This window comes from Clarias gariepinus, chromosome 11 (genome assembly GCF_024256425.1).
Source record: "Clarias gariepinus isolate MV-2021 ecotype Netherlands chromosome 11, CGAR_prim_01v2, whole genome shotgun sequence".
Classification (NCBI taxonomy): domain Eukaryota; kingdom Metazoa; phylum Chordata; class Actinopteri; order Siluriformes; family Clariidae; genus Clarias; species Clarias gariepinus.
This window is the reverse complement of record NC_071110.1, coordinates 24,244,119-24,263,591: the sequence shown is the minus strand read 5'-3', so window position 1 is coordinate 24,263,591 and position 19,473 is coordinate 24,244,119. Positions and strand designations below refer to the sequence as shown.

Below are 19,473 nucleotides of genomic sequence, written 5' to 3'. Positions count from 1 at the left end.
AGTGTGTTCCACTAAGGAGTACTACATTAACAAGAGATTGTTTTACATGTCTTTCATTCCATTAACAGTATTACAGGACGAAATAGCTATAAAGGGAAATTCATAACTACACTTCATAGCTTAGTACCTTATTACAGGAATTCTCTTAAGGTTCTTATTTGGCATGTGAAGATGTCTGTGCAAGAGGAATGTGCTGGATTGTGATGGTTTTTAAACACCTGGCAGTCTTCCTAGCAATTGTGTCATCTGCTTGTACCCTGTGTTTGTGTGTGTATATATGTGTGTGGGTGGGTTATTCCTGGTCTGAGTGAACTTTCTACAGACTTTATGACTTTACAAAATATGCCTCCTTTTAACCTGAAAAGATTCCTAATCTTTGTTCCTGCGTTTTAACATTTTCATATTAAGGATTTTTTTTTTCCAGCCAAAAAAATAAATAAATAAAGTAATATTATTTTATATTCTGTAATTGAATTTTTTTGACTTGTTACCCTGTAATAGTTTTGAAGGAGCTTAAAATTAATCATCTCTTTGGTACTTTTTAAAAATATATCAAATATATCAAATATACTGTATCTTGGTAATATAATCAGATAATATACTGATGTTTTAAAATTGAATTTTCAAAGCCAACACAACCCAGTGTTAAGCAATTATTAATATTATTAATCTATTAGATTCTGTTACTATATAGGATTTTTGCTTAAAGCTTCATCCAAACATCCCGATATAGTTTGATTTCAGGTTAATGGGTTCTTACATGTTTATCTAGAGTTAATACTATTTTCAGTAATCATTTACAGCTGGGAAAGAGTTAGCAGAACTCCGAAATAATCTAACCCAACATGGAACTGTTTATTTACACTGCTTTTAGCATACTACTATTCATTAATTATAAACTAGTTATCCCTGATGATACAACCTTATGCACTTATGTGCTTTTTCTGTTTTTATTTCCTACTGATAAAAAAAAAATCAATAAAGAAATCAATGTTGCATAATATTTAAAGTGATAATAAGTGACGAATAAGCACACATTTTAATAAGCTGGTTATTGATTTTCATTTTCACATTATTAGAAGTTTATACTTAATGTTCAGTGTAAATTCAAGAAAGTCTAACACTCTTTTTGTCCTATTTGACATGCAGTGTCACGTTCGGTTGTGTGTATTCTCTTTGCTTCAAGGACTTCAAGGGCAAACAGGGACAGAAGATAAAAACATTAAGCACGTTCAAACTGTTTGCCTACGGGAAATAATCGATAACCAGAACAAGTGCAATTCCACTCACTTCACTTACTATATGCTTTAGTAAATAATGTCAAAATAGTTTTGGGTTTTCTATTAAGTGTTAAAGTTTTGTAGGTGTAATATACTAGGAATTGCAGCTGAACATGAAGAGACACATAAAACTAAATTTTATATGAAGACAAATGAAACAAACAGCACCTTTCTGAGCAGAATACAAACCAATAGAACAATTTTGTTCTCTGTACATTAGATATCAGAGTGAATGTAAATGATAGAAAGTGTTTGACAAACAACCTTGACATTCATGGATTGCAAATGATGTTCCTGCAAAATGAGACAAATATAATTTTCACTTATTCTAAGTATTTTCCTCAGACACACAAGGATGACTAAAACAAACTTTGCATGCTTTTTTAAATGCTTTGAATTTACACAATTGGCAAAAATGCACCAACCCATGGCTGCATTCCATAATCAAACATGAGGCATGGGCCTACTGGCAGGTCAAAATAGTGGGTGACGTGAATGAACTAAATGTGTTTTATGGACTTTTTGGTGAATTTCCAGTCCAGAAAAAGGACATTTACACAATTTCCCCAGCAGTCATGGACTTCTGTAATAGGTGGCTCACATTAATGAAACTTAACCTGGTAAAGAAGGAAGTTAATGTTTTTCATATTGCTTTAAATGTTTTTTCATAATCTTGAACATTTTTTGTAATTAAAAAGATTTTGTATGCACAAACCATGACACTTTGTTCTTGTTTCAGTGTGCTGCCAGAGTGACTCACTACAAAACACAATCATAACATGAACTTGCTTTTTATGATTTTTTAACAATAGATCTTGTAAATAATTTTGACACAAAATACACAAACACAACTACAGGCTGGTTATTTAGTGTGACAAAACTGAAAACACATGAATTTACAGTATTGTGCAAAATCATACAAAATTCACACTGATATAACCGAAATTCTTTTTTTAAATCATTAGGCATTTGTGCCTTTTAACACTATTGTGACTCAGGAACCAAGAACAAAGTATTTTCCTTGCAAAATCCTATTTTTTTATACTAGAATAACTTACACAGGGTTTTTTTTTAACCTGCCAGGCACTCATATTTATGGTCATTCCTTTAACTTATATTTAGTTAGATATACATGTTTACCACCCTGAACCAGCATGTAAGCCACATCAGGTAGTAAAATCATCAGAAGCAGCTTTGACCTAACCTAAGCTGCAGTGCGTCATTCCCGACCTTGGTATGACGGCACCAGGATTACTTTGAAGAAGAGTTGACAGGAATGTTTCAGCTATGAGTCAGCCAATCGCAGGGAGCAGTACCACTTCTAGTGGTGTTCTGCTATCATACTGACCCTCCACGTGGTATCTGTTGACACAGGCAATGTGCAGGAAGGTCTCTGATAAGAGATTACTTTAAAAGGCCGGATTGAGAAGTGTACCTTACAGACCCTGCCTGCAAGGTAAGAGCTGAACGCATTACATTCATGATATTTTGACTTAGGCTATAATGTCTATAAGCTCTGTGATGTCTAGCTTGTCTCTACTACATTTCAGAGTGGACACAAAAGTTTTCTCTGAAGGAAAAAAACATGCTTCTATACGTGCTTTTTGCTATGACACTGGGAACCACAACAGGTTTGTATCCCTTGGTATCGTCAGAGTTCAGCTTTCTTCATAAAACAGCCTTCATTTTTTTTTGTCATGAAACAGAAAAATGAAGCTCACACATTTGTGCTTTGTCTACCATATAGCATTTCCTGTCAATCAAGGTTCTGCCAGTCGAGAAGGATTTTGGAGTCTCCAGGATGAGAGTACAAATCTAGCCATTAATAAAAAAGATGCCACCAAGCAATTTGAGTGAGTTTTTTTTTAGAGTGCTTCATATTTATTATTAATTATAAAATGAAAAGTGGGTATAAAAACAACAAATCAATTTATATGTTGCAGTGGAATGTGGAAGAATCATGTCGTGAGCAGTGACCTTTACTCTACAGATTCCCTAAACACTATGGCAGCTGATCTCCGACACAAACTAAGCCAGGAGTCAGACCGTCTACGAGCTCGCTTAAAACAGGAACTTATGGATCTCCGTCAGAGGCTTTCTCCCTTCCCCAGCCACCCCCATGACACCACAACTAATGTCCAGGATCTTCTGTCTCCCTTTACCAAGGGCCTCCAGATCGCTCTTGAATCCAACACGCAACAACTCTGCAGTAATTTAACAATGACGATCCAAAGGGTTCGTTCCGCTGGACCTTTACTATACCAAGAGGAAATCGAGAAGATTAATCAAGCTATGGACGAGAATCATAAGAGAAGAACCGCTGCCTTTGAGGACTTTAAAACTAAGGCCTTTGAGGCAATCGAGGAGGAAAAAGACAGCAGTAGGAAGGATCTTTGGGAGGAGGTGACAGCCAGGCTGGGCCAAGAGATCTGTTCATTCAGTTTGGAAGTACAGGGGAAAATGGCAGCACTGAAGGTCACATTAACAACACTCCTCACATCATTAGACCCCTTAGAAGACGAAATGGTTTCCAAAGTGGACCAGTTCTGTGAGGGCTCCTCATCGCAAAATCATAAATTTATTGCTGATTTAGTGCAGCAAATATCTATGCTTGAGGAAAAGCAGAGTAAGGGTGAGCCATCAAGTCATGTAAACATAGATTCCATACAAGAGGATTTCTCGACCAGACTAAACGCCTTACTCCAGGACATTGTACACACTATCAACTAGCGCAACGCTTCGCATTCACATTAGAATGAGCTCTTTAATGTAAATAGTGAAAACATGAACCTGTACAGTGTGAATTATTGTATTTTTATAGAAACATGTCTCTGTTAAGACACTTTTTTTAATAAATAAAAGAAGAATGTAGTGTCTGTTTGTCTTCTTTACAAACAGTCCAATACAAAAAACACCAATAAACCCTTTTTTTAAATGCAGTTTATTGAACTTTGCATAATCAATATCTAAAGTGTTCAATTTTTTTAAATGCATGTAAATTAAAGCATAAAAAGGGTCTGTGTGTATGTGTAGGCTGTATATATATATTTTGCCAATTGTTGTCTTCTCAAGTAAAATTAACAAAAATTGTATCTGTATATAAAATGTAATTCATTAATTTTAGGATTGGGAAATGATACAAATCAACACACTCTGAATAAATAGTAGTTTGCCACAATTATTTCTAGAGTGAAATACAGTTGACACAATGTATGTAAACCTCTCAAGATAAGATTATCAAAAAATGATGTGGCACATCTTCAAATGAACTGTAAGTGCTACAATAAACACTTTTATTCTTATAAAGCAGTATATAAATTCCTCAAGTTAAACACAAAATGTTGTATTTACAGATTGAGATGATTTTAAAATACTTTTTTTATAATCTAGGGTATCTAGTTAGATGTTAGATGTTCTTGCGATGCACAATAAGAAATAGATACAGTATACTAAGCTGTCTTTGAAGTTCAGCTCTTGTTGCTTGATGACTGGCTGGCTCTGCTGGCTCTTTTCTTTAAAAACAGGTCACCAACCTACCAGACTTTCTTCATCACAAACCATCCAGCCAGAACAAGTAGCAATACACCAGCAGTAGCAAAAATAGTCCCTACCACCACCCCAGCAATGTTCTCCTGGCCTCTGTTGGACAATCCCGGGCCTCCTGCTGAAGTAATAAGTCAAGTCAAATTTTATTTATATTACACATTAAAATGACTTTCATTAACCAAGGAGTGTAAGATAGCTTAAGGCTAAAGCTTATAAATGAAATAAAATCACACCAATAATGATTTTAATTAAAATAATAGAAATAAAGATATATGAATCAAAAATAAATATTTATACACTTTCGTTTTTGATAATTAATATACATCCAAAACATATTTCAACTTAAAATTTATATAAACAAATACATGAACAGTGAGGTGGCAAAATAAGATTTTTGGCAGTTTTTTTTTTTTTAAATGGCAGTTTTAGGTTTTGTTTAGATTTGTTTTGTTTTTTGAAAAAGCAAATAGGATTACAAGTTGTTACAAAATATTTTGAATAAACTATTTTTAACTTTTAAAAAGCAAAAATGCCAAAATTATTTATCAGATTAGTTTTGATTATGTCACTAAGAATTAGGGATGATTTTGAAAAACAGTATCAACTCCTACTCTAACAGTTTTGTTCCAATGGATAAATCAGCCTTTAATTGTGTTTGTGGAAGTGTAAATATACAATGTAGCGTTAATAATAATGTCTGTTGAGACTTATTTAAAAACATAGCAGTTGATTTTAGTTGTACACAAAGCCTTTTTGATTACAAAGTTTGTTATGGATTATGAGAAACATTATACAATATAAAATATTAAATTTACAATGCATTGTTATCAGACTTAATTACACAGTACAGGGATGTCCTGTGTAATTAGACATCAACATCGCATATCTGTTGTCCCAAAAAGTTTATAATAGGGTTCAAATAGAGTCCACCGGCTGATCAACTCCATGCCACATTGATGCATTACTAACAATAATTTGCCAAAAAGAATAATCTGAAAATGGGATTGATCTTATTTTTCTGTTAAACTGTTCATATATAATATGGTTGAGCTGGCTACCCAGCTTTTTAACCCTACTGTAACTTCTTTGAGAGTAGCTTCTCATTTCTTAAACAACCATGTCAGAAGACTTTCCTCAGGTCATGGCAAAGATACAGTTACTCTGTTTCAGAAGAGTCAAATTGTTGTCCTGCTTCGAGAACTGAAACCCCTTATTAAAACCTGAGGATAGTGGTGAACCATCATCTTCGAGGGCAAAATGTGGTTAGGGGAAAAAGATTAATGATCATGTTCGGCAATCACTTAAACGGTTGGTGAAATCTAACTGTAAAAAAACAACATTAAAATTTCTGGTTATGTTTTATTAGTGAATGTTGGAGCATTTCCATGCTGTGCAGGCTTATCGAAACAAATAGCTCCAATTTGCTAGGGAGCATAAAGAATGGACTGTGGAGCATTGTAAAAAAGGTGATGTGGTCTAATGAGTCCAGATTTACCTTCTTCCCAGAGTGATGGGATCATTAGGGTAAGAAGAGCGGTGGAAGAAGTGAGGCAGCCATCATGCCTAGTGCCTACTGTACAAGCAGTGTTATGATCTGGTTAGGTCTAGGTTCCGCAAACTTTATGTACATTGACGTTTATTAACGTCCTTTATGGGCGTTTCAAATTTAAATGGGGTAGTACACGCATACACACTGTATGTGAGAGTATGTTTTTATAAAGGGTTTACATAAACATAAATCAAGTCCTAAATACAGGTTGCACCTGGTGGAGTTTGCATCCTTACACAGATGTGTCTATACAAGACTTTGCAAAGACAATTAAAAAGAATCACCGGATGACCTAAAACCAGCAGGAGCATCTGTTACACAATGAACAAGAAGCAGCACCACAATCATCTCCTTTCCCCTACCTCATGGGAAGCACCAGTGCTTAAAAAGAAGTATGGAGATGTGTCTTTTTAAACAGTATACTCTTATTATGTGAATAATCCAAAAATACATTACCAAATAGTCTGACCACTACATGAAGCATAGTGGTCAGACCATCATAACAGCTGATTATTTAAAATAGGTACTAGGACTAGAAATATGAATAGAGGATTTTAAAAGAACATATTAGAGGAGACATTGTTCTCATCCCCCGTGGAGCTGAGTCTGGGAAGATGCTTCATCTAGACATCATCTATGCCGCTTTATCCTGTATACAGCGTCACGGGGGCCTGGAGCCTATCCCAGGAGATTTTGGGGACATGGAAGGGACACCCTAGACAGGGTGCCAATCCATCACAGGGGCACTACAGGCACTTTTGATAGGCCAAATGTCTTTGAACCGTGGAAGGAAACTGGAGTACCCAGAGGAAACCCAACAAACATGGGGAGAACTCCATGCACACAAAGGCGGGAATCAAACATGCGCGGGAATCAAACCCTGACCCTGGAGGTGCAAAACGACATAGTGTTTAATTTGTGCTGTCTTTACATTTTTTTACTGTAAATTTTCGTTGTGTATGGTTATACAGTAAATATATACTTTATACTACTTAAGACCCCTTATTCCCAGCGAAAGGCAACTTTATGGCAACAGTTTGGAGAAGACCCTTTTTTATTTCAACATGACTGTGTCCCAGTGCACAACTTGACTGGCCCACACAGAGCCCTGACCTATATACTATCAAGCACCTACAGTATGGAATGAACCGGAATGGAGCCAGACCTTCTCGTCCAACATCTGTGCCTTACCTCTTAAATGCTCTACTAAATGAATACGCACAGATTCCCACGACCATATGCAATGATGTATGTATGCACTAGAAGTAAATTAAATGTTTCAGAATATTTATTTTCCTTTACTTTAAATGGCAATGAGTTGTAAAGCATTGGAAATCCACATAAAACAAAACTTTTGGATCAAAATATAAAATTACATTTATAACATAAAGCTAAGAACTTCTTACCATACGCAGAAGCAGTTGGTTCAGGAACTGAAAAAGCGAAGGGTTACAAGTCCTTTTCAATGATAGACATACAGTACTGTTGGTATTTTGCATAAACTAAATAAAGGCATCACGCATATATCTTATTGTGAAGCTTATACGTTCACTTACTTTGGGCAGCTGTATAAAGTGGCCCCGTTGTCAATGTTGCTGTGTTCAGTTGTCCAGACTGCACCTCCGCAAATCTCTTTCTTCTACCATTGCAAGACTGCACAAGCAGTACAAAATTTCTTGTAAATTATATTTGTATTTGCTGTGATTCAAAAAAAGAACCAAATCAAACTCTTACATTAATAATGTTCTGGCATGAGTCAGGCTCACAGAGTCTCAGTATGCAATGAATGTAGATGGTGGACTTGTCTAGGTTGCGATGCTCCGCAAAACGAAACGTCTCAAAGGAGAACCTGCTACTTTTAGCAACCCCGTTGCTCAGGACAGTAGTCCGAGGGTCAGTATTACACCTGTGGAGAAACAAGGCTGACTCTTTATGCAAGAATAAGAGCAAATTAAGCAGAATGTAATAAAGAGTAAAAGAACGAAGATGGACAAAAGTTGTATTTCTTACACTGTGAAAAAGTCGAATTGTGAACTGTTGTTGGAGCTATAAGGCGATGGAGTTGCAAAGCAGTGGTCCAATAAGAGATTAAAGCTATAACAAATAAAACACAAATGAAAAGTTAATTATTTACTTCAAAACAAATGAACACATTTCTAATTTTTTTTTTTTACATTTGCAATTAGAAAAAGACGTGTTCTTACTTTCCAGAAAGATTAACTGCTTTCACGTCTACGTAGACACGGGTTCGCAGTTGTAGTCCACTAGGTGGGATCACCAATGGATGGGAAAGGGTAGTATCCTACAAACATATCAGGTTATGGAACTAAAATTTTAAAAAATCTTTTCAAGATGTTCAAATGAAGCTGGAAAGGGACTCACGTTGTAAACGCTCATGCTGAGGGTATCAGTAAAGCTTCCATTTTTGTCATTAGTCGCTACTGATACCGATGATCTGGAAATGGAAAATAATGCTCTTTTTAGGTCTTGATGTTTTTTAAGAAGGGCACACAAATGGTTTTATGCAGGTTTTATTCAGTATGCTCTCTTTAAAGCGGAAATTGAGTAACTTAAATTAAGTCATTTAAAGCGGAAATTGAGTAACTTAAATTAAGTCATTTAATGAAGTGAAATAGACAGGGATGGGTATGAAACTTACGCCACTATCTTGGTGTTGTTGATGAGGTACTCGAGAGGGTAACGGCAGGAAAAGTGATAGTAGAGGTCTGTGGAATAGCTGACGACACCTGCCGAGGAGGTTGGGGTGTCAATGTAACTGGTGATGACGACTGACTGGATGGTGGAGAAATCACTGAAAGGTCCAGACGGGCTGGGAATCTCATTTACAATCTGTGTGCATGACAAATAACACATTGATATATATTTTTTCCCAGGCCATATATAGGTACATATATTTCATTTTCATATCTACACATATTTACACATGATTATTTCCCTACATTGCTTTTATATACAGATGATGATACCAAAACCATTAATAAGTAAAATAGGAATGCATTGTTCTCACCTGAAGTGACTGCCGGCACAGGTTGCCCTGAGTGTCGTTGACCGGTAGTTGATACCGGATGACAGGAGGATTCACGCTGGTGTCTATAGTGCCCATGCACTGGCTATTATTGTGCATGCCATTTAGTGCCAGGCCGGTTGGGTCAAAACCAGCCCACTGTGCTGTGCATAGGTTAACCTCCAGTTTGATAATGTTGACTCCACAGTCCACATTCAGGTCATCATTATCTAATGACACAGGCAGAAAATTAATATCTGCCAACATGAGAGACATGGCAAAAGGTCAGCATGCATTTTGGGACTCACTTGGCACTCTCTCATAAAGTGAGGAGCAGTTGTAGAGCGAGAGTACGGGTTGGAGGGCCAGGGTCAGCACTGTGAAAACCAGCAAACACGGCATCCTGAAGAACAACAATGGAACGTGGATGGAGAAGATCCTAAAGAAATGATTAAGCTTTTTTACACTTGCCCAAATCAACTTTAAAGTGCATGAAAATAGTACAGACTACATTGCAAATCTTGCCTTTAGATCAATCTTTATTATAAAGGATATTTGACCGAAAATGTACAGTAGATTGATTGCATTCGGTCACTCTAGCCAAGAAGTTTTAGATGAAAAGTCAGTATACCATACCTGGTTTAGTTCTGAGACAGTTATGCACAAAGCTACACCTTATATAGTATCAGAAGTCCAGATAAGTGTGAACAGGTTGATATTTACTGTAGGTCTAGGGGATTCCCACATATCACATATCACCCCTCCCACCCGTGCTGTATATCATATACCATAGACTCACAGTTTGTTCAGAACTTAACTCTGAAGACAGTAGGAAGGTAGTGTTGCTGTCTCACAGCCCCAGGCTCTGTGGTTTCATCCTGAGCTTGGTTTTCCACCTGTGTCTACCTGGGTTTCCCTTCAACTACAGTAGCAAAAAAAACATAATGGTAGGTGGGTTGACTAGGTGTCGATGTGTGTGCATGGTATCTTGTGATAGACTATTGTCCCTTCCAGGCTGTATTCATGCCTCACACACAACACTCCCCACTCCCCAGATACTTAGAGTAAAGTCCATATCTCTCACAACCTTGACCAGTATAATGCATCTACTGGCGATGACGGAATAAACTCCAAGGATCTGAGAGGCTGACATTTAAACAGCTATATTAATGTTTTTAGGTTTTGTCATACAGCAAATTGTGGCGTTATTGTTATTACGTTGATTCTATGGCACTTTATTGGATTTTAAATAAAAATTAGATTGGCATGCACAATCGATATGATCTGTCATCAGACATTTATGCATAATACATGACAATGAATACCAATTATTTTTTAAATGTAAAAACCCATTTGTTCCATTCATTCCTTTTTTTGGTGTTCCTGGTTTTCTAGGACTGGGGCACTCATCTTTAGTAAGTAAAACAAATCCAGTGGATTTTTAATTTTTTTTACTTAGGTGATTGTCAGCTAATACCAAATATGAACAGTTTTGCCCTAAAAAAAAAAAAAAGTTCACAGCTCCCTAACTGTTTTATAGATAAGGTAGTATTATCCAGCCTTCATTCTCATTGCTGTTCTTTGAATTTTGAGGCATATACTGTAGAAGGACCTGCGCAGGTAAGATGTTTTTGAAAAGATGCTTTTCAGAATTGATTCTATCATCCTGTCAGGCACATTTCACCATGTTTTACAGTTCAGGCAGTATGTTATAGATCACACGCTGTCTCCTTCATTCATCTTCAGTAAGCACTGATCTGTTATCACGGTATGTGGGAGATCCAAAGCCTATCCCAGGAGAATTCATCCCAGATGGTATGCCAGTTTATCAAATAGCACCTCACACACAAAATGACACACATACACGCCTACAGTTCATTTTTATGGATGGAGAACCATGGGGAAATCCATGTTGGGGTTCATGCTATCTACTGTGTCACTAGGGATTATCTAATATAATGTACATACAATGTGCATAGATACTCTCATAATAAAGCTGAAATTCTGTTACTTCAGTCAAATTGTCCAGAATGCAGAATATATACTTACAAACATAGCAAAACCTTTTAAAAGCTCTCATAATTAGCTTTTGATTGCTTCATTGATTCTTACAAGTACATGAACTGCCCTCAAGCACAAAACAGGGAATGAATATACAGCTTTTATGCGTGTGGGTCCTCATTCACTTGACTCTAAAATCTGATCCATTTGGAACCAAAACAGAGTTCTAGGAGCCAATGAATTATATAATACACAGTTCATGACAGGTCACATAATAGGTGAAATGAGGTATCATCCCCCAGGGATGTACAGGTATGAATACAGGAAAGATGATATATACAACATAACACTTTGCCACAACTAATCAACTTTAGTTGGGTTTAATGCGTATAAGGTTTCAGGATCTGAGTGACTTGAGAAAGCCCTACAAGCTTGTCTGACCTAGTGAAAGGTTTTATTTGATACAAACCATACACAAATACTGTATTAAACTAAAAACACCTTGTGGTCAGATTGCATTTATCCTGCATGAGTATAAGGGATCGGTTTTACATTGCACAATTCTTTGGAGCATACAGTAGATTGTATTAAAAGCATGATGGTTTGCTAGCAGACATTAGATGTTAGTAATAAGAGCTCTAAAAAGATTTTGCCTGGAAAACAGTGAAGTATTGATATGTTTAAAAAGAACTGTTAAGAATATGAGATCAAAATATTTGTTGTATATGAGATAGTAAATATTTTTATCATTGAGTGTTTTTGCATGCATAATGTATCTGAGAATGCAAGGTTTACGCATAGCACACGGTCGGCTTTTTCGTCACAGCCCATGTTTTTTCATTAGATTTTCTTAGGAGTTTAATAAAGAAATTTGCTAGAGCGTTTTGACAGCAGTGTAAATTAAAAACAAATGTAACTGTTGATTTATGTTCTACATTAACTCCGGTGTACAGATAAAATGTAATTTGTTATTTATGACCTCATTAGTAAGTACAAACTGTACATAAAATCCTGGTATATATTTTTTTATGACATTCAGAGACACTAATTCCACAAATGACCATCCTGTAAATGTAAAGCCATAAGCTCATAATTAAGAATTTGATGTCTTCATAACTGTCACATGATTAAAACAGTGACGAATTGTGCTCTGGTTTTAATGCATGTTTTTATAAATATAATAAACGTCAGAAAATACATGATCCAGTGTCCTACTCAGTTATGTGAAATCCTAAATAAACCCTAAATAAGGGGCAGGATTTTAAAAAGGAAGGAAGGAACAAAGTGTCCCAGATGTCATTCCTATCATGCAAAGAGGAAATAAAACTATAACCTGCTATAGCTTGTTATTGTGTGTTCTTCCTGTATATATTTTCAGATGCCAACAATTGAATGATCGTATTTCCTGAAGGACCTGTGGCCATCAGTCTCATTTATGAAACCAGCTTAACAGCGTAAAGAGATACCCTGGGAATTAGAATTTGTGAGACTAGACTTTACTCTGATGCTATGATGTTATGATGTTATGATTCTATGAGTACATAAGATTCAGAAAAAGGTTCCTGCCACTGACAACTTTGGTGAATCAAAGGATTTGGCATCTCAGGTTATTGTTGGTCAACCGTTATTTGAAGTGTACACTCTGTTCTAGCTTTGCACTAGTGAAAAATATCAAAAGAAGTTGTTGAAAAGAAAAAATATCAATGCAATTATCACACTGTAAAAAGAACACAGTGATCAGCAAAATGGAGAACCGGCTATCTGCAGGAAATGTGTGAATTATGGAGTTTTGCCTGATCAGCAAGACGTGACAGTTACTTTTGGGAGGAACACAAAAGTGATGATTAATTAAATAATCTTTTATGCAAAATTATAGTCGATTTCTCCAAAATGAAACTGTCTAAAACAGTTCGTTCACATATATTTCCTTTGTGGCTTTTCCCAAGAGCTGACATGAAGCTCTGACTGACTAATTAAACTTATTTCTAATTATACTCTAAATGTACTCATATTGGACAGGGTCCGATTCATTTTACAAATCTGTTCCAAAAAAAAAAAAAAAAAAGGAGTAAACTTGAATTCAGTGAGGTGGCACGATGGTGGGGCAGTGGTTAGCACTGTCATCTTGCACCTCCTGGTTTCTGGTTCGATTCCTGCCTCGTATCTATGTGCATGGATCTATGTTTGCATGTTCTCCCTGTTTTTGGAAAGTTTTTCCTCAGGCTGATTGCCATTTCCAAATTGGCCATAGTGTGTGAATGAGAGTGTGAGTGTATGTGTATGTGCCCTGAGTTGGATTGACACCTTGTCCAGGGTGTACCCCGCCTTGTGCCCTCTGTCTTCTGGGATAGGCTCCAGGCCACACCCCCCCCCCCCGCATCCTTGAATACAGGATAAAGCAGGACAAACTTAATATAAAAAATAAGTGACTGAGTGATTTTCCTGATCAGTATTGTATCTTTATTAAGACTTTTATCCTGGTGATGGATATGCACCAGAGCCTATCCTGGGGAAACTAAGTATAAGGCAGGACTACAAGAGCAATTTTTTCCCTGGCATGTCACACATATTTATTCACATCTAGCAGTAATTTAGAGCTACAGATTCTGGCATGTTTATGTGAGGTGGGAGGAAACCGAAGGAAACAGTCAGGGACAAAGGGAAAATGTGAAATTTTATACAGACAGTGACCTGAGCTCAGGGACCCTGGAGCTGTGGAATGCAATCAGGAACCACTGTGCCACCCTGCTCAACTTTTTGTCTTTAAATGTGCTTTATAAATAAAACCGACATAACTCGACTTCATACTGACCTCTAAACCCCTGAAGTCAGAATAAAGTCAAAAAGTTATATAACAATATTCTGTATTGGTGAAACTTGCCTAATGCGAGGGAGGGGCGGGGAGAGTTGTAGAATACTACTTGTACGTAATTTTTTTACTTTTAAAATGTCAGAAATTTTTTGTTTCTCACTCATTTTCTACCACTTATTCTGTACATGGTTAAAAGGGGATTAGAGCCTAACCCATGGGCCAGGGGGGAATCGCAGGGTCCAAGAACGCACACAATACTGGCAATTTGGAAACACTAAGTAGCCTAATCTGCATGCCTTTGGACTGTGGGAGGAAACCCACCAAGCACAGGACGGACATGCAAACTTCATGCATACAGACCCGAGGAGGGAATTAAACTCTGACCCTGGAGCTGCGAGGCCACAGTGCTGACCACTACGTAAGCAGGCCGGCATACAATATATGATATTTTTTGCAAATATATATGATCAGCAAATAAAAGAGGTCTTCAAGATTGTGCATTAATGCACATTATTTGATGGTACAGAACTGGACCCATGTGCCTGACAAGACAAGCAAAAGAAAGCAGCCTACTGTGTTGTCACAGGGACCTTATACAGTACAGACCACCCACATGAGGTCAGGGTCACAGTCACAGCAGTTTTTTGGTGACTGCTGAGGAAATGAGGAAATGAGCTAGGAATTCTAGCTCTGAAGGAAACCACCCTGGTGGTCTGGCACTAAAGAAATAGGAACAGTTGTAACTCTGGGCATACTGGTTTAAAGATGTAGTATTTAAATGCATTCACTTCTTAGGACTAGTCAAAGTTTCTATTTGTTGTGCATGTAATCCTTGCATGTAAAAGAAACTTCAAAATAAGAGTTATTTGTTTCCTGCAATTAATTGCAATTTTTATTATTATTATTATTATTATTATTATTATTATTATTATTATTATTAAAATTGCTAAACTAATAAGAACAATGCCACTCTATTGTAAAAACATTAGACAAAAAAGTGAAAGAAAATATTGAAAGAAATACTACATTAAAATAGAAATGTTTTTAGATTACAAACCCCTTCTGAAATTATTACTGTTTATTATTACATAGTAAATAATTGTAATGTATTTATAGTTTAAATTATAACATCTAAAAATGACTAAAAAAAAAATGAAACAGAATTTATTATTTTGACAATACATTTTATATTGTCCTGCAAGTGTTGTCTCCATTGTTGACCTGAGCTAGCCACAGTGTGCTTTACTATATTTTGATGACATTTTTAAAGCAATTTATTGATATTATTATTTATTTGTTTGTTTATTTATTTTATTACTTTGTTTCTATTTATTTTTGTTTGAAGTATTATACATTTAATATTTTATTAATTATTTACGATAACGGCAGCAGGGTGGCGTGGTGGTTAGCACTGTGGCCTCGAAGCTCCAGGGTTGGCGGTTAAAGTTCAGTGTGTGTGTGTGTGTGTGTGAGGTTTACATGTTCTCCCTATGCTTGGTGTGTTTCCTCCCACAGTGCAAAGACATGCAGATAAGACTACTTTGCATTTCCAAATTGCCCGGAGTGTGTGAGTGACAACGCTGTACTGGGTACAGAGGATGAGTGAGTGAGAGTTTACACAAATCAGTGAAACAATGGAACTATTAAACAAATGCTACCATCTAGTGGACAACTACAGGAATTTCTTTCACTTTTGTTTGTTAGGAATGTTCTAGCAGAGTTAACCTGTGGGGTTTGGTGATGTGTAGAATGGTCTTGTGCACAAAAAGATGTCTTAAGGAATAGTCTCCGTTCTGAAGGACTTTTTAGACCCTCATTTTTAGCATAGTTTCTGGTTCTCATTTTCAGTCCGGTCCCTATACCTGAGCAGTTTCAGAGGAATGTTTTTTGTTGTTGTTAATTAAGCCACACAGTGACCTATGAATCATTTAAACATAAAAAAAAAACACCTAACTTCAGGCATGAACCAGTGAGAAATACATGCAGATGATCATGATTAGTAAACTGGTGGTGCTGTTGGAACAGACAAGAAGGGAAATGAGCTGTATGTTTAGGCACTTTGTAGCCTGTTGCAGTAAAACATTTGTTCACTTTTTTTTTATTTAAAATACATTATTTAAATTGATTTAATATGAAGGAATGAGTTGTGGCACAAGACCTTTGCGCACAGCACTGTACACTGGGTGTCAATGTAACCATCTCGGCTCAGCAGTAGGCGGGTCCATCTGTTTCCTCAAAAGTGGTCAGCACACATCAGGAGTAGGCGGGTCACTCCCTCTAGAATAACATAAAGAGCATGCAACAAAAACTGAACAGAAATACAAACACAAGGAAAAACCTACATGTTTTTTTTTTTTTTTTTTGCAATGACCAAGTCGAACTCCCCATACAGTAATCACAAAAACCTTGTTCGGAGAAATACTCAAACTCGTGTCACATTTCATTGTGTATTGAGTTTTATCACTCCCTGCTAATTTTCTTGTATTCCACAATAAACAACGTGGAATTTATCAGTGATCATTATAAAGGAAACAACTTTTGACCCATATATGAATCAGAAATTTACTACGACTATCGTGTCCCCTAAAAATTGATGTACTGCACATGATGTACTACACAGGATTGCTGTGGTGTTTATTATTATTATTGTTGTTGTTGTTGTTGTTGTTATTATTATTATTATTATTATTATTATTATTATTATTATTATTATTATTATTGTTATTAATAATGTTTTTTTATTATTATTATTATTATTATTATTATTATTATTATAGCCTTCATGGACAATTGACCATAGTACTCTTATGCTTGTTAAACATAAAATTGCAGGCTTTGTCCTCCATTTGCTGTTTTAATAGCCTGCACTTTTCTGGAAAGACTTTCCAGCAGATTTTGGTTGTCCTGCTTAATAATGACAAGCCATGTCTTCATGGACCTCAGATTGTGCACAGGGACATTGTCATGCTGAAGCTTGTTTTGGCCTTGATTTTCAGTGAAGGGAAATTGTAGCAGTGCAAAGACATCCTGCTCATTAAGTTTTTAAGTTCTTTGTGAAAACAGTATGGGGAAGGAATACATGGTTGGGAATGTCAAGCATTAACAGACCTTTGAGCATACAGTATGCAGTAGTATACTTAGAGAGAGAGAGAGAGAGAGAGAGAGAGAGAGAGAGAGAGTAAATGAAGATGATGTTGACTGTCATGTATGAAAACAGGATCTTTCAGAATACACATTTTAATCACAGAATAGTCTTTGGAAAAGCTTACCAGATCGACCTTACTTTATAATAAAATATACTGCTGTGAGTATTTTTTATATAGAGGTTAAAAAGTACTGGATGTCTAGACTGTGGGGAAAGAAATATGAATATTTTATTTACCAAACATAATAAATTGTTGTTCTTGTTGTTTTTCTTTTTTCACACTGATACTATCCCCAGCTTCAGTGCGTTTATTTTCCTTGTCAGCTTTAGGTTGAGAATGAACAGGACTAAACAAAAAGGATACAGGATATTTCTTTTTTCTTCACAAAACAGCGTTTTTCCTTCCTCTCCAGTTTCCTTTGCTGATCTTGCTGTGTTGACTCTAAGCAGAAGTCACGAGGAGGGTTGTGATTCACTTTACTGATTCGATTCCTACCAATGAGCCTTAACAAGAATCTGAAGTATTAGAGTATTTGATTAATTTGACCCATTGATTTATGACTCAAATTAAAAATAAAAAAATCTTTTATCGCCAGTGTTGGCTCAGAGTTTGTGCAGCTCACCAATCAAAAATTAAACAAAGCAATAAAGTAAAGATTTTTTGTACAAAATATAACTGATATAGTTTCGTGTTTATAGCAAATTTACACCACTGTAAAATGTGGACAATTTCAAAGCAAAACTAGCTCAAGCTACTTTTTATGTAGCTCTGTTGTACTGAAGTGTTATGGTGACATGTGGTATGCATTAGTTAGTACAGTACCTACAAAAAAAATCAATCCAAGAAAAGACAACTGCTGAACCAGTTACAGGATTATGGGAGCCCAAGGTTCACAGATGCATGTGACATGCAAAATGACCATGTGATCCACTCCTATAATGATATAAGAATAGAATTTATAATATAGAATTTCTATCTAGTCTGTATAAAATTAATAAATGTATCCCAAATAAGCAAGACAGAGATAATGTTGGCAAAGAAAACTTCCTGAGACGACATGAGGAAGAAGAACTCAAGAAGAACCAGACTCAAAAAAGAACCCATGCTCATCTGGATGACACCAAACAGTGAAATTATAAATAATTACCTTAGAGGAAAAGAGAATTATTCTGCACAGTCCATGTCTTAAAGACATTCAAAGCTATTTTGGCAGCACAAAATGGTATTAGGAAGGTGGTGTTGATACTATGGATAACGCTTCAGTTATGGAAAATCCACATAGAAATCTATATGGAGTCATCACCTTATGGACTTACTGTAAATCAGCAAGGCAGTCATATTGTGCAATTTGAATAAACCTTCATAACCTTTTTTCGTTTTCTCCATGCAGTGAGCCAGGAAAGTTGGCAGGCCAGTACTTTAAAAAGTTTGTGTACAGTCAGTTCCTTGGAATTTCTTTTTATTCAGCTGGGCTAAAGAGAAAAAAATGTCATAGTCAAATATAAATCAGTCTAATTTGTTCTTATTCTAATACGCAACTTATTGCCATTTATCATTGATTTACTCCATGCATAATTCATTGACACCTTTTCTTCCAACCCTCTTTACCTTTATATGGCCTGGACACTCCACTGCGGCTCTATCACTATAATAATCTACATGCTTTAAACAAGTGTGCAAGCCCATCATTACCAGTAAAAAGTTTGGAATGTGGAATGGAGCTGAATAATGTTCCCAGCTGTAGTCCTTGTCATTTTTGTGTCATCATCAGGGATCTCCCAGTATTCCAGCTGGGAAATCATGTTCACAGCAGATTTAAATCTGGTTGTGGTTATGGCTGCAGTGTTCCTTCAACTGCATAATGTACAGTATGAATCCTTTCTTCCCCCTCATTCCCCTTTATATTGCACAGATTGAATTTCCTGGTATGCTTTTTCATTCAGCATTTTGTCAAATAACATCTACGTTTAAAACTCATGAAAGTATTATGAAAGAAGCAGAAAAGCAGCAGAGGAGTAAGTTTGTTTTCTAGTGTGTAATAGTTGGCATACTTCTCGAGCAGTGCACACTATGTAGCACTGTAGTATGTAGTGTGGTTCGTGAGGAGGATTGTA

The 19,473-nt window shown here is 36.2% G+C and overlaps 2 protein-coding genes across 2 annotated transcripts; one reads left to right on the top strand and one right to left on the bottom strand.

Annotated features, from left to right (window-relative positions):
* Nucleotides 1–2,731: 2,731 nt before the first annotated feature.
* On the top strand, nt 2,732–4,147 carry zgc:162608 (uncharacterized protein LOC100037332 homolog). Its single transcript, XM_053507290.1, has 3 exons — nt 2,732–2,911; nt 3,028–3,133; nt 3,224–4,147. Exons 1-3 carry the CDS (start codon nt 2,866–2,868, stop codon nt 4,008–4,010), a joined length of 939 nt encoding a protein of 312 aa, XP_053363265.1. The 5' UTR covers nt 2,732–2,865; the 3' UTR covers nt 4,011–4,147.
* A 103-nt stretch (nt 4,148–4,250) lies between these two features.
* Nucleotides 4,251–9,827, bottom strand: LOC128533079 (zona pellucida-like domain-containing protein 1). The gene is made up of 10 exons (XM_053507284.1): nt 9,709–9,827; nt 9,404–9,630; nt 9,035–9,225; nt 8,758–8,830; nt 8,580–8,677; nt 8,386–8,469; nt 8,110–8,281; nt 7,932–8,028; nt 7,782–7,808; nt 4,251–4,944 (listed from the first exon to the last, which is right to left on the bottom strand). Exons 1-10 carry the CDS (start codon nt 9,800–9,802, stop codon nt 4,814–4,816), a joined length of 1,194 nt encoding a protein of 397 aa, XP_053363259.1. The 5' UTR covers nt 9,803–9,827; the 3' UTR covers nt 4,251–4,813.
* Nucleotides 9,828–19,473: the final 9,646 nt, after the last annotated feature.